This window comes from Trachurus trachurus (assembly GCF_905171665.1).
Source record: "Trachurus trachurus genome assembly, chromosome: 4".
Taxonomy (NCBI): domain Eukaryota; kingdom Metazoa; phylum Chordata; class Actinopteri; order Carangiformes; family Carangidae; genus Trachurus; species Trachurus trachurus.
The window spans coordinates 2,994,682-3,010,352 of record NC_139898.1 but is presented as its reverse complement, the minus strand read 5'-3'; the positions used below and the strand labels follow the sequence as shown (position 1 = coordinate 3,010,352).

The window sequence follows — 15,671 nt, the reverse complement described above, 5'->3', positions numbered from 1 at the left end:
ATCTTGTTAGAAAGCTACACTAACAGGGCACAGCAGCTTCTGGTGATCAGGGGGGTTCAAATGAAAACTGTCAATGTGTAATAAGTGGATTGATATTTTCAGGACTTTTCCTCTCAGACCAAGCTGCGCTGATATAAAGGGCAGCCTGCGCCTGGTCCTTATTGATTGGCCGGTCCGCTGTGGCCGTGTGCAGACTCCCCTCAGGCTGCGTGCGTCTGTCAGGGAACCAATCCGTGGCACCAGTCGGAGTCAGTGAGTCTCTTTAAGACTACCAGTGCCATGGCACCATCACATCCTCTGACCACTGGAGCCTCCGCTCTGTCTCATTAGTGACGGCGCGCCACTAGGGGAAGCATTTTACGCACGAGCTCCTGTAGGCACCAACCGACAGCGGAGCCTCCGTCCTCCTGTTGCGCCATGGAGAACTCCAGCCTGATGGCTGCTGGCCTGATGGACTTTCTGATGTCGGACACTCTGAAGCTACTTGTGGATTCTCCGGAGGACGGGGCCATGGCTGGACTAGGAGTGGCCCGGGGCGCCGTCTTTCTGGAGGGCAGCGGACTCAGGACTGGCGCTGGAGCGGAGTTTATGGCCGCTCCGCCGACGGAGACCCCCCACCTGGTTCCTGCCTTCTGGGACTCCCCGCTCAGTCACGGAATCAATGTGTTTGTGGGACTCGTCCTGTGCTTCACCATGCTGGGGCTGGGCTGCACGGTGGATGTCAGCCAGCTGGGGGAACACATCCGCAGACCCATCGGGGTGCTGCTGGCGCTGGTGTGTCAGTTTGTGATCATGCCCTTGGTGGCCTTTCTGTTGGCTCTGGCCTTCTCTCTGGATGATGTGGCGGCCATGGCCGTGCTCCTCTGTGGCTGCTGTCCCGGAGGAAACTTATCCAACATCTTGTCTCTGCTGGTGCACGGAGAGATGAACCTCAGGTACCTCCGCTCTCCTCCTCTTCTCACATATGTAGTCTGTGATGAGGCTGTAAACTTATTCAGCAGCTCCACTTCAGATTACGCACTGGTGTCGGACAACTTCACTGTTGACTCACCCTCCACACACACACTCATTCACATAGTCTGTCAGACTGATGAGCCGACACTGCGCTCCGCTAACAGCTCTCCCTCCTCTCCCTCCTCTCCCTCCTCTCCTCAGCATCATCATGACCATATCGTCCACCCTGCTGGCGCTGGTGCTGATGCCGCTGTGTCTGTGGATCTACAGCCGGGCTTGGATCAACACCCCCGTGGTCAACCTCATGCCCTTCGGGGCCATCATCCTGACCCTGTGCAGCACCCTCATCCCTATTGGTTTAGGCGTTTTGCTGAGGTACCGCTACACGCGCGTGGCCGACATTGTTTTAAAGGTAATTGAAGCGCAATTTGTCAAAGTTACTTTTTCCAGTCAGTCGGTGTGTTTAGTTGGTTAAGACACTTAAAATGATTCAGTTTGGTGTTGGGCTAAGGCGCACCTTTGCGCAAAAGCGCAGTGCGTAATTGTCTTTTCCTGTCACAATACAGGGGGTGGGGTGGTGTGTGTGTGGTGTGGGGGTGGTCGCTGACGGCACCAACAGTGACATCAGAGGGTCTATGTGAGGAGGAGCTCCTCCCTTTCATTTGTGATAAAAGCCACACATGAATGAGGGCGGACCACAGCAGAGGAGGCTGCAGAGTCCAGCTGCTGCTCCAGGCCACTCAACTATGCCACTTCAAATCCAAAGTCACGACTCCGTCATTAGCCTCAGTTAAAACATGGAAAACCTCTTTAAAGGGATAGTTGGCCCATTGCCATAATCCCTATAGTTTTAGGAGTAGGTTCGTTACCTTTAATTGTCGGTGCAAGCTATTTTTAGAACGGTGGAGCAGAGCCATGAGCTGCTCAGAGCTACGCTACAGAGGCTAATGGGATTTCTTGGTTTCCCTCATCAAACTCATCAAATACACAATCCAACAACTCCACAACGCTCTGGTGGACAAGTTGTGACCTGCACATTCACCACGCTATGAGATAATAACAGAACGTTACAAGACAGAGTTGTTTTAGAGGTAAATTCATGCAAAACAGCTGATGCAAGTTCCCGTCGGGAGCAGTTTTTCCGCAGGCAGTCTCTGCATTTACCTTGAAAACAACTCTGTCTCGTAACATTCTGTTATTATCTCATAGCGTGGTGAATGTGCAGGTCACAACTTGTCCACCAGAGCGTTGTGGAGTTGTTGGATTGTGTATTTGATGAGTTTGATGAGGGAAACCAAGAAATCCCATTAGTCTCCATAGTGTAGCTCTAAGCAGCTTGTGGCTCTGCTCCACCGATCTCAAAACAGCTTGCACTGACAATTAGCCTAAAGATAATGAACCTACTCCTAAAACTATAGGGATTGGGCCAATTTGCCAAAATGTTGAACTATCCCTTTAACAGGAGGACAATTGGAGAATCATATCATGGTAGAGGGGAGGAGATCCTCTGTCAGGATGTCAGACAGGCAGCAGGCGTCCCGTTGGAAAACAGTTGTCATGTGAACAGAGCATCACCTTCACCCTGCCTCCCGTCTCTTCCAGACCTCCCTGTGGTCCCTGTTCATCACCCTGGCGATGCTCTTCATCCTGACTGGAGCCATGCTGGGCCCTGAGCTGCTGTCCACCATCCCGCCCGCCGTCTACGTGGTGGCCATCCTCATGCCTCTGTGCGGCTACGCTGCGGGTTACGGCCTGGCCGTGCTCTTCGACCTGCCGCCCAACAGCCGCCGGTCCGTCTCCCTGGAGACGGGATGCCAGAACGTGCAGCTGTGCACGGCCATCCTGAAGCTGGCCTTCCCCCCTCAGCTGATGGGAGGGATGTACATGTTCCCCCTGCTGTACGCCTTGTTCCAAGCGGCCGAGGCCGGCATCTTCATCCTGGCCTACAGGATGTACAGGAAGCAGGTCCTGCACAAGCCGGATCGGATGGGGGACAGCGAGGACACAGATATAACATATCAAAGGTTTAATGATGACGAGGACTTTGAGTCCTCCTATGGTGCTGTGACAGTGAGTGACCCAAACACCATCATGTTGGACCCCTGCCCTCCTGACCCCACCCCTGTTTAATGTGCAAGAACACCAACCGTGGGTGGACTCATGATCTCTGTCATCCCTGAAGAAGTGAAGTCCACAGAGACTGATGAGAAAAGGTGCTTCATGTCATAAGCTTCATTCATAATGTACTGATGAAAACACCATGTGTGAAACCGCTGCTGTAAGTTAAAGATGCATTAATCACCTCATCATCAAAGCAAGACACTGTGTCAGTGCTTTAAAGCTGTGTGTGTATATAGGCTACATGTGTGTGTGTGTGTGTGTGTGTGTGTGTGTGTGTGTGTGTGTGTGTGTGTGTGTGTGTGTGAGTGAGAGAGAGAGGAACTGAAAACAACACAGAAACATATCAGAGTTATTCATGTGCAGATTTCCCGCCGTGCCAGTCCAGTCTCATGTCCATCAACACAACCGACAGGCTGAACAAATGTACAGTATGTGCGTGTGAACACCTGTAACAAGAAAATAAAAAAGTGTGTAGAGAGAAAAGTGAAACTTTTTTCATACTTGCGTCACGTCACGTGTCTCAGCTCCACACCTGCGCCTCATTAAGCCTGATAGGAGGGCGCGTGCAACTCAGTCCATTTAAATAGCTACACCTGGCTGCGTCTTGCTGGTTGAACAAAATGGCAACGTATTGTGAAGACCCAGTCGACAACTATTTCTATTCCTCTTACAACCCCTACACGGGCAGGTACCCCAGAGGTAAAGACGCGGGGTGGAGATATAAGAGCTACCTGTCTCACTATGGCGACAGCGACGCCTTCAACAACCAGCAGCGCGCGCAGCTCAAGTCCATCTTATCTCAGATCAACCCCAAGCTGACCCCCCGGCTCCGGAAGGCCAACACCAAGGACGTGTCGGTGCAGGTCAACCCGAAGAGGGACGCCTCGGTGCAGTGCTCCATCGGCCCGCGGACCCTCCTGGCCATGAAGCGGGACTCCCGCCGCAGGAGGAGACCGGAGACCGGCACCGGGACCGGGTCCCCGGGGGCCAGCCCCAAGGCGGCGCCGGGCGGGGTGCGCTACCCCCGCACCCTGGCCGTGTACTCTCCCATCGCCTACAGGAGCGTCACCTCCTTCCTGGTTGACGACAACAACAACAACATCAGGGAGGCGTCCTGCGGGGGTGAGCCGCCCGGTGAACCGCCCGGTGAACCGCCCGAGTCCGCGGGGGAAAGCGACGGGAAGAGAAGCGAACACACCGGGAAAGCCCCGGAGCAGCGCGAGAAGGTCAAGGCCAAACAGGTGACGAGCGAGGAGGCGTTCAAAGACAAGGGGCGCGTGCGGTTCCAGGTGAGTTGACTTATTTTAAGAAATCAAAGTGAACTGTTCCAGGTTTTAACTTCCCGGACACTATAAAGGCAAAGTGCAGTAGCTTATCTGTAAAAATGCCAAACTGAGAAAAACAGCTTTTTGTGTTTTTTCATTGTCAGGTTTAAGCATAAAATAAACTACCAAGTCTATAGCCTAATTGATTAGATAAAGGTGGACTGAATTCAATGTATTTTATAGTTTGTCTTTCTGACCAATTCTGACAGTTTTATGGCAGATGCTGTGCTTTTGCCTATGGTTTCACAGTGCTTTTTTTGGATGGACAGCAAAGCCCAATAACTCTGCAGATTGAAGAGATTATGCCACACTTTTGATTGGTCAAAAAAAAAAAACTTTGCCTTTGTAGGGCAGCTTTCCCCACTAACAGATGACAGCATGACATCTGGTCCACATGTTGAAGTAGCTTACTGAAATATTGTAAAATAAAACAAATGGGCTCTATGCACAGCTCCACCACTTCTGAATTTAAGGCAGGTCCTTGATTTCCTGTCTTACATTATTGGACAAACTGATTAATCCAGGTGTGTCTGAGTAGTCACAATGGTCAGACACACCTGGATTAATCAGTTTGTCCAATAATGTAAGACAGGAAATCAAGGAGCTGCATTAAGTTCAGGAAGTGGTGGAGCTGTGCATAGAGCCCATTGAGCTCACTCGACTCTCAGTGCCTCTGAGTGGAAGGAAGGGGGATCTGGCGACTGTTAAAATGAATTCTCTTAAACCTTCAGCGTCTCTTTACAGTAGCCTATCATGTGACTCATCCTAAAATGGCTCATTAGCACTAATCTGTTGGCCCTTAGAGATGCTCCACTCTGAAGCAGCTCCACCGTAACAAATGAGTGTGATTGGACTCAGGAGAGTTGATATGAAGCTGCAAACATCTGTTCAAAAAACAGATGAGAGAGAAAACTGCTCTGGATGTTTTGTTTAAGTAGATTAATTTTGAGGTGAATTTAAAGGAGGTGGGCCTTGTCACACTACTGTTGACTCTGACCTGTGTCAGCTTGAGGACATTTGATCAGTTGAGGAATCTGACATGTGGAACAACCAATTACTTTTTTTTTCTTCTTGCCATCAGTTTCTGGAACAAAAGTACGGATATTATCACTGCAGAGCATGCAATCTGCGATGGGAGAGTGCCTACGTGTGGTGCGTTCAGGGCACCAACAAGGTGAGCACCTGTCTTAACTGTCACAAGTAATTTGAGGTCAGTGACTAGCCTAATTGTAATAACCAGGGGTCAGCAAGATGATATTATGTCTTTTCAGTTGAAAAGACATATTAATTGTGTTTAATGTTTGATTTGACTGGGCTGTAACACACCTGTCCACTGCTGTTCCAGGTTTACTTCAAGCAGTACTGTAGGAAATGCCAAAAGGACTTCAACCCATACCGTGTTGAAGACATCACATGTCACGTAAGTCCTTCCTCTTCTGCTCTGTGGGATACAAACGGCCCCTGTATCAACACTAAACTCACCTGCCCTTTATCTTTATCTCCCCCTCAGATTTGCAACAAAGCACGTTGTTCCTGTGCAACAACACAACGCCACGTGGACCCCCGGCGGCCCCACAGACAGGACTTGTGTGGCAGATGCAAAGGCAAGCGGCTCTCTTGCGAGAGCACGTTCAGCTTCAAGTACATCATCTGAGAGGCGTCTCGACTGAACTCTGCCTTGAACGCATCAGCGTGGGTCCGGTTGGGGAGGGGCGGTGGCGTCCCCAGCCACACTGCCATGGTTACAGATGGAATAATCTTTGATGTGAAGCATGTACACAGTTGTTTCACTACTTTATTTCATGCCTGTTTTTGTGTTGATGAAAGTGGTGGTGAGAACCACACACTTGCCAATGTAATAAATGGCAGCTATGCACTCTGTGGTGAAGCTTTGTTTTCACTCGACGCAAGGCAATTTTATTTTTACAGTTTGTCTCAAAGGGCTTTACATGGCATCATAACAACATCTTCTGCCCTTAGACCCTCACATCCACTGAGGGAAAAACTCCATGGAAAACCCTTTAACAGGGAAAAAACCCTGACTGTCATCTGAGCTTCTGTGGGTGAAAACACCAGTGACCGTACTTCAAACTGACTGTAGTTGAGTCAAGAACCACTAATGACAAACTCATGTCTGCTTTAGTCCAGTGTTCTCGCTTGTTTCCACACTTAACAACTTACGACCAAAGTGATTGTATGATTAGGTTTTTATTTATCCAGAGAGAAGGCTGGTATGTGAGTGAACAAGGAAAAAAGAATAATGCACCTCTACATTAAAACATCTTCCAAGGTAAATAAAATATTCATTAAATAATTAAGAACAGCATTCAAATGTACCAGACAAGCAGGGAAAAAGCTCTCTGAGGAATGAGTACAGTGACTGTTACAATGTGCCATGACAAGATTTCCAGAAAAGCGTTCAGGTAACGGTTCATGTCCTGCAGTCACAGCAGCAAGTTAGGGCCATACTGAAAAGCAAAGCGCAGCCTCGACCACGGCCAGTCCCCCCCCCCTCCACACACACACAGAGAGCGTGTGGACAGGAGGCGGCAGAGGGCGAGAGCTGCTCCGCAATGTGTTCAACCTACATGGACAAACAAACCTTTAAAGTCTCCCCTTCATGAGGCCCTGTGCAGAGGCCATGCTGGGGGCGCGGCGCCAACAAAAAAAAAAGATCACGATGGAGAGAAGGAATGCGAATGACGTGGCTTGGCTGGATTGGTGCGGTCATACGGGAGAGCAAAGCTACATTAGATCTCCCATGCCATCACCATCACAAAGGCAGGTGGCTTGTCCCAAATGAGCCCTGACCCCCGTTTGGAAGACCACTACCATCAACCAAGGCAGCCTTTGGGAAAAATTTGAAGTTTGCGTGATTGGATGACGAGGCCGGGGCCGGAGCGGATCATTAACGACTCAGATCTGGTCTTGGCTTTTTCTCTCATCACATTAGCTTTATACAGACATCCTACTCGGATGAACAGTGCATTACACAAAAGTACAAGGGAAAAATACTGGTTTTACACTATACATTTTCTAAAATATATACAGAGTAAAATAAGTTATGTTTCCGTCATGAGTTGTAGCCAGTCTGCACTTGTGTGCAATTATATGCATTTGTGTGTGAGCGTATACCAGAATATCCAATATATATCACACAGTCAAGAGTCTCTAAAGGCAGCTACTTATTTGGTTTAAGAGTGAGTTTTGCGTGAAGACCTGTTGAAGGGGACCCTCCTCTCAAAGCAGATCAATAAACAGATATATTTCTCTTTTTACACTCCCTGAGGGCAAACCTTCCCTACAGGGTTACAATTACATGTTAAATATCCTAACATTTACAACCTAGGATGTTAGCTCTAATAAAAAATACATTTCTCAAAAAAATATTCTTGCAGTGCTTTTTCTCTTTCAAGCATGCTTTGGAAAACTCTTTTTAAACAAGGTTTTTCTGTGTTTGCTTATGAATCTCGACGGTGTGTCCTCACACATACGACACCTCCTCTGGACATGCTCACATACATCATCTCCCAGCGCGCGGGCCCCGACGAGCCCACTGGTCAGTACGATATGCTCATCAGGTCAGATCCAGCAAAAAAAACAAAAGAAAAAGAAAAATTAAATCAAAAACCAAAAAAAAAGAAAAAAAAAAAAGTAAAAAATATCATCCCACTGCGTCCTCTCTTATTCTTCCCCAGGCACACCACCACATGACTTATTGCAACTGAATTTTGCAAGTTGGCTTAGTCTGGGAAAAGATATTTGCTTTAAGCATTCATACATATAATAATACATATTAAGAGTCACAGTTATTCCCACACATCCTTTAGCCCTTTAAAGGTGGAGTCTCTCTTGTCCTCCCTTGGAGCCCCTCACTGTCTACCCACTCTCTGCAGCTGCGGGGGGGTCTGCAGGGAGCGGGGAGGGGGCTGTGTTTTGTCCAGTCTAGCCTGCCGTAGCGCAGGCTCACAGTCCGGTGCTGACCATGGTGGTGTGGGACTGGCAGGCCTGAGCCTGACTCAGAGCTTCACGGATCTGCAGGTTGAGCTCCATGAGGCGGGTGCTGGCCTGGGACAGGTCCCTGCTGGGGCCCACCACCGCCAGGCAGCCCGTCTGACCCAGCGTCTGGTGGCGGAAGTAGATGTGCAGGAGCGTCTGAACTGCGTTATCCGTCTCATTGCCAAAGATGTCGTTGGGCCACAGAGACCTGAAGAGAAGAGAGGGAGGGAGGGAGGGGGGGAGGGAGGGGGTTAGGACATGCAGGAAGACTTCCTTGGCTCTGAGAAGAGAACAACACTGTTTACTCTTTATTTATAAGGCCTTTATCACAAACTACCAGTTTATCTAACAAACCTGCTTACCTTTAAGTTATTCAGTTACTCCACTCATAATCCCTTGGCTCTTACTATCCCAAATGTGAGGACTGAGGTAGGATAAACTGCCTTTGAGTATTTTGCACCATTCAAATGGAATAATCTTTTGTCACAGCTCCAGCTGGATGCCTTGATTCCCTTTAATCACTTCAAGCATATCATCATAGACTCCATGTTATCATAGACTCCATGCATTCTGAGTGTACATGCACTTTTTGAAATTGTTGTTTTTTGTATTACTGCTTTATGTTTACACCTTGCATGTATATTGTATTGATGAATTGTTTGTAATCAGGGCGTCATTGGAAAAGAGAGCTTGCTCTCAATTGGCCCTCCCTGAATAAATAAAGGTAAAAGAAAAAGAAAGAAGCAGCACTGAAAACTGACCTGCGGTGGCTTTGACGAACACTACACAGTGAACTTGACCTTTGACCTTTTAGATCACTTCATTTTATTTATTTGATTAACATTAATGCTGCACCGCGTCATAATCAGTGCAGGTATCTGGGAGTTATGGCCACAACCATGTTGTGTGATTAAGGGAAATGTTGACCACCGAGTTCTGATCGCTTCATACTAGGGGGATGCACTGATCCAGCTTTTTCAGTCCCCATGCCGATACCGATACCAGGGCTATTAGCGTATCGGCCAATAGTCAAAACCGATCCAATACCACTGTTGCCATGTGGAAGGCAGTGTAGGCACCAGGCTTGACTATAACATTACTTTCCTAACTTTGTAAAACGTTGTTGCTGTGCGTGCTGCCGACACGTGATGTAGCACACCTCACAAACGTAGAATTTAAGTGAATAGATCGGTGTCATGGCTCAGCCCCATCATCTGATACCTGATCTAGGTATTTAGTCAATATCTGGGCCTAGCCAGTCTTAATACTGGATCGGTACATCCCTACTTCATACAGGAGTCTGAATGAATGAATGAATGAATGAATGAGGAAATGTTTGAGACATTCAATGTTTGCTGTCTGATGCCTCTAGCTCTTTGTTTTTAATTTGCCTGTGTAGGATTTATTGAGAGCTGCTCGGCTCATATCTTTAAGTCTTCACAGGGTTTTCAGTGGGACAGGAACCTTTTTGTGTTTTATTGATGCAGCTAATGATTATCATGATCATCAATTAGTCAGACATGAAACCACTAGTTGACACCGGCTCATCTCACCTGAAGACTTTGACCTGTGTGAGCGCGGCTCTGAAGTCTCTGGCTCTCAGCGTGTCGATCAGGGACTGGATGGCCGTTTCTGTGTTGGTCTGAGCCGTGTCTGACATACACACATCCTCCTGACTGTCATTTCCTGTCTCTGCCTCCTTCAGACAGCTCTCCAGGATAGTGAGCTCCTCGGACATGTTGGTCACCTTGGAAACAAAAACACAGATATATTAACATCACCGAACCGCACAATACATCAAACCTGTGCAAGACCTAATCCTGGAAGTCAGCAAAAAATAAAGCTCTTGATTAAATACTGAGTGAAATTGATAACTCCATCACTCCAGATGAGAGGTTCTTTAATGTCATTAGCTGCTTTAATTGGATTAAACCTCCATCAAGATGCAGCCCGGAGAGGGATCAGCTGCAGTAAAGATTCAGTGATGATCATTGATTCGACCAACACCTGAATTAGATTTTACAGAACAACAATGAAGTAAAACTTTAAACGACATTTTTAAGTGAAAACATGAGCGAAAAAGAGACAGTGAGGCAGCAACATAGGAGGAAAACGGTGCACGTTGCAGTGTAATTCAATTGGTCTGTTCTTGTTTCTCTGACGACAGAGATGAGGCAGATAAACTGTCAGCTTCACTTCAGCTCCGGCTAAATGAAAAATGCATTGTACAGACGCTCTGTGAGAACTAAACAGCATGTACTCGTGCACATCCGGCTCCTTCTGAATCCCACTGCTACCCCTTTTCCACCAAGCTGGTTCCAGTGCTGGTTCAGAGTCAGTGCCTGACTGAGCAGCAGTTCTTTGCTTTTCCAGCGCCCGAGCACCAACCCCTGGCTCTAAGACTGGTTCCAAGCAAGAACCAACTCCTTGCTGGTCCAGAGCTAAGAACCGGTTCCTACAGGGGCTGGGGGGGGCGATATACAGAAACGTTATGGATACCATATTAAAGGGATAGTTCACCATTTTGGCAAATTGGCCCATTATCATAATCCCTATAGTCATAGTAGTAGGTTCGTTACCTTTAATTGTCTGTGCAAGCTATTTTTTAGCACGGCGGAGCAGAGCCGCGAGCTGCTCAGAGCTACGCTACAGAGGCTAATGGAATTTCTTGAGATAATAACGGAACGTTACGAGACAACAACTTGTCCACTAGAGCGTTTTGGAGTTGTTGGATTGTGTATTTGATGAGTTTGATGAGGGAAACCAAGAAATCCCATTAGCCTCCGTAGCGTAGCTCTGAGCAGCTCGTGGCTCTGCTCCGCTGTTCAAAAAATAGCTTGCATTGACAATACCTAACTCCTAAAACTATAGGGATTATGGCAATTGGCCAATTTGCCAAAATGTTGAACTATCCCTTTAAGTTTGTTTATCTGCTATGGACTATATGTAAACACAGTTGAAGCGAAGTAGCCGAGCTACAGGCCGCGGTCAACAACAGCTGACGTTTATCAAAATACACTGCCCGTCCCAAAAAAAGAGTCACACACTCTAATATTTCGTTGGGCCGCCTTTAGCTTTGATTACGGCACACATTCACTGTGGCATTGTATCGATAAGCTTCTGCAATGTCACAACATTTATTTCCATCCAGAGTTGCATTAATTTTTCAAAGATTCTTTATGGGTCGGGTTAAGGTCTGGACTCTGTGGTCACATTGGACCACATTTCTTCCCTGACGATGATGGTTCCCCACTCTTTTAGTAGTCTATTTTAGGAGTTTCTGCAATCTCCTTAGATGTTTTATTTGCTTAATGCATGCCAAAAATTTGACCCTTCAGTGTTTTTTTTTTGCTGAGCAGTGTATAGGCTATCGCAGTCAAAACGTAGTTGCCAGTTGCGGCGATTACGACGAAGACGACTTCCTTTTTTCTTTTCTTTTTTTCAACTGGGTCTGGGCTTCAACACCCACAGGTCGGACCGGGTTTTCATTTTCAGGTCTGTTTATAACTGTAGGAGGCAGCAAAGACGTGGCAGGAGGTGTGGCTCTGGCTTAGCTCCTTACCAGTGGAAAAGCAAACTGGTTCTTTGGAGGAACGAGAGTTAAACCAGTTAAGCACTAGCACCAACACGGAACAAGCACCAGGTTCTTTTTGGTGGAAAAGGGGATATACAGGTGTCTGAGTCTCACCTCTGCCTCCCTCTTGATGGTGTCCACCCTGCTGATGAGCTTACAGTAGGCCTGGAAGAGCAGCAGCAGCTGGAAGTGCAGCTTATAGAGCCTGCGACACAACTCCAGCTCCTACGGAGACAGACAAAGCAGAGGGCCGTTTGCACACCGTCTCTCACACACGCACACACACACACACACACTGAAATAACTGATGATCAAATGATTAGACAGATGAGTATCCTGGGTTAGAGACGTGGGAGTAAGATGAAAGGGTTAACACGGGCCTAGAGCGAGGCGTCATCCGGAGGTCAGGCCTGGGAGCCAGAGGTGAGTCTGCTACTGCTACCATTAGTCAATGAGATCTCAATTAGAGAAGGATCCATCACCATCAGCTGGGACGCTCCCTAACGGCCACTGTGACCAGCTACGGGGCTCAACGCATCAACCACCCACAGAGGTTGGCCCATTACTCAACATTAAGACCCTAATCCAGGAGAACACGGAGGGAGAGATGAATGGGAAGTTGAACAGATGTGGGGATGGAATAAATTAACATGCAAGAGAAAAAAAAGTCATCTAAAAACCAAACAGGATGATCTCCCACTGACGTCCCCTCTGAAATCATGGCTAAGTCTAACACTGAATACGTCTACGCGTCATCTATCGGCAGACGGAATCAGTGCGCAGGACAAAGTAAGTTAAGATGTTGATTGATTATCCAGTCGGGATGTAGCAACAGAAACAAGCGTACACAGGATAAACGGAGTACATTATGATTTGGGTGGATGAGGGGAGTTCAGCTGGGTTGCATGACAGATCAAGACAGAGATAAAAAGATGTAGACGGAGGAGGAGGAGGAGGAGGAGGAGGAGGAGGAGGAGGAGGAGGAGGAGGAGGGAGTGGTTGCAGAGCGTGGTCTGTGGATGTCAGCAGCAGAGGTATGTGCAGTACAGAGAGATGAGATGGTCAGTGTTGTGTCCAGATGTCATGATTATTATTATTAAAGAGTCTATAATATGAGAACCACTTACTGCTAGATTTTCCATTTGCTAAGCAAGAAGGTGAGCAGGTCACACACACACACACACACACACACACAAAAACAACAAACAAAACAGAAGGAGAGAAAGACCGAGAATTAGTGAACATGGCAGCTGAGACACAGTGACCTGATGGGGCAAGGAGCGGCGGCTCATCGTCTCCTTGTCACTGTCACACAGGTCGGGGGAGGGGGAGTGAGGGGGGGGCTCAGTGGACCCCACACGAGCAGCGCTGACAGAAACGTTTACTCTGAGGGACTCGGCGCGTGTGATGGAGGAGAGAAACAGACGTGGTAAAGTGGAGGCTACAGACAGAGAGAGGAGGGGAGGGGATGTGTCGCCCCGGAGACTGAAGTCATGTTCTGTGGGGGTGTGGGGTGGGGTGGAGGGGTGGGGGGGGGGGCAGAGTTGAAGCTGGAAGCAAACCCACAGACGTGTGCAGGGAGCCGGAGTTGAGGGAAAGTGTGGACGAGTCCCGGACGCAGAGCGACAGACAGAGAGAGACAGAGAGAGAGACCATGCAGTCTCACAGCAACAACTAAACCATGATGTCTGTTTCTGACTTTTATCTCTCTTCGTTCTGCTTAATTATCTCTATGGCAACCAAGCCAAGTTGCTACAGTACATAACAAGGAAATAAACCATCCCGAGGTTCAACTGAAATCACATTTCCTCGTTTGTTTTTGCAGATTATTATCAAAAAGGAAGAGAAGTCGGTCTTTGTGAATATAGAAGAAATGCACCTTCTGTGTGAGAGCAGTGTCAGAGAGAGGAGACACAGACCTGAGCTTTAAAGGGATAGTATCATTTTTTTTAAAAGTGGGGTTGTATGATCTCCAAATAGCCCCTAAGTACTTTAATTGCAGTAGAAGACTCTCTGCACTCCTCCCGTTAGCAACGCCAGCCCATAGCCCTGCCCAGAGATTTACAACATACAGTGTTGCGAACAGACCCAAAGAAACGACCTATTTTCGCGGCCTAAAAGAGGTTTTACCTGAAAAAAAAAAACACAGTTCCATTGTTCGCTATAATATAATTTTTTCCAGCCCCTCAAAGTGCAGGAAAAACGCAGTTTTTATTTGGACCTAACCAACTCACATATCCCTCCACCCAGGGTTAGCGCCCGCCGATCAGCAGTTCAAATAAAAACTGTGTTTTTCCTGCACTTTGATGGGCTGGAAAAAATTATATTATAGTGAACAATGGAACTGTGTATTTCTTTTCAGGTAAAACCTCTTTTAGGCTGTGAAAATAGGTCGTTTCTTTGGGTCTGTTCACAACACTGTATGTTGTAAATCTCTGGGCAGGGCTATGGGCTGGCGTTGCTAACGGGAGGAGTGCAGAGAGTCTTCTACTGCAATTAAAGTACTTAGGGGCTATTTGTAGATCATACAACCCCACTTTAAAAAAATGCTACTATCCCTTTAAACTTACATGTGGTTCAATGTGCTGCATGTGAAGAACTCAAACAGCAAACTGATTTTAGCTGTGGACTTTTCTCTGGTGAGTGTGTGTTTGTTGAACAGTGAGGTGTTGGTCATGCTGGTGGGAGGGAGGCTGTGGGTTGCTGTTGCTGTGGGAGCAGCAGGTGTTTCTCTGGCTGTTAGTCACTGTGATGTCTGTGTATGACTGAATGCTGCCGTTACTGTTTCACATGCAAATAAGATTTACAGCCTAATCACTTATGGACCATTATTCCTTGTACAGACACTGTCGTCCATCAATGTAAATTGACTAACATCCCATCTCCCATCTTTTCAGATCTTATTGTATCTCATCATATCTCCGTTTATCATGTATACTCCCCCTTTTATTTATTTTATCTAATTAACTGCATCCTGCATTTTAATTGGAGTCCTCCTGGTCTCAGTGTGTTGTTGGGGTTTTGTATTGCCTGTAGGTGCCGTCCATCTCCTATGGCTTGTGACATTTTTATGTGACTTGTCTTCTGTCCGTCTTTGTATGTTGCTTTTGTCGAGCACCTTCTAAACCTGTGTTTTTAAAGGTTCTATATGAATAAAGTTATTGTTTTTATTATTAATAATAATATTATAACAGAGTTTCAATAAAGTAAAGCAAAGACATGATGTGTTGTTATGAAACCACCCAGAACACATCTCCCTTTTGGATTGTGTGTTTTCCCCTCTACACAGAAGGTATGAACTACCTAAAGCCATTTAATTTCATTGGATATTGTCTTAAAGGGTTAGTTCAACATTTTGGCAAATTGGCCCATTGCCATAATCACTATAGTCATAGCAGTAGGTTCGTTACCTTTAATTGGCGGTGCAAGCTATTTTTAGAATGGTGGAGCAGAGTCGCGAGCTGCTCAGAGCTACGCTACGAAGGCTCATGGGATTTCTTGGTTTCCCTCATCAAACTCATCAAATACACAATCCAACATCTCATAAACGCTCTGGTGGACAAGTTGTGACCTGCACATTCACCACGCTATGAGATAATAACACAACGTTACAAGACAGAGTTGTTTTCAAGGTAAATACAGAGACTGCTTGCTGAAGAACGCGAATCAGCGGTTTTGCATGAATTTCCCTCTAAAAC

At 47.1% G+C, this 15,671-nt stretch overlaps 3 protein-coding genes across 14 annotated transcripts in view; 2 read left to right on the top strand and 1 right to left on the bottom strand.

The window, feature by feature from the left end:
* Window positions 1-417: 417 nt before the first annotated feature.
* On the top strand, window positions 418-3,084 carry slc10a4 (solute carrier family 10 member 4; the record flags this gene model as incomplete). Its single annotated transcript, XM_083969960.1, has 3 exons — window positions 418-935; window positions 1,156-1,366; window positions 2,557-3,084. The coding sequence occupies 3 exons, from the start codon at window positions 418-420 to the stop codon at window positions 3,082-3,084; spliced, it is 1,257 nt and encodes a 418-aa protein (XP_083826086.1).
* Window positions 3,085-3,695: 611 nt separating this feature from the next.
* Window positions 3,696-6,054, top strand: zar1 (zygote arrest 1; the record flags this gene model as incomplete). The annotated part of the gene is made up of 4 exons (XM_083969871.1): window positions 3,696-4,364; window positions 5,482-5,574; window positions 5,746-5,820; window positions 5,911-6,054. The coding sequence occupies 4 exons, from the start codon at window positions 3,696-3,698 to the stop codon at window positions 6,052-6,054; spliced, it is 981 nt and encodes a 326-aa protein (XP_083825997.1).
* Window positions 6,055-6,611: 557 nt separating this feature from the next.
* The window catches only part of fryl (furry homolog, like), an 88,728-nt gene continuing 79,668 nt past the window's right edge, over window positions 6,612-15,671 (bottom strand). For 9 of the 12 annotated variants that reach the window (XM_083970628.1, XM_083970624.1, XM_083970621.1 and 6 more), the window contains 4 exons: window positions 13,101-13,118; window positions 12,088-12,198; window positions 9,953-10,146; window positions 6,612-8,607 (listed from right to left, as the gene is read on the bottom strand). In XM_083970628.1, coding sequence (XP_083826754.1) covers window positions 8,367-8,607; window positions 9,953-10,146; window positions 12,088-12,198; window positions 13,101-13,118 — 564 coding nt within the window. In that variant the 3' untranslated portion in view covers window positions 6,612-8,366. The remainder of the gene's footprint in view (window positions 8,608-9,952; window positions 10,147-12,087; window positions 12,199-13,100; window positions 13,119-15,671) is intronic. The other 3 variants (XM_083970622.1, XM_083970618.1, XM_083970619.1) reach the window with 1 other exon arrangement.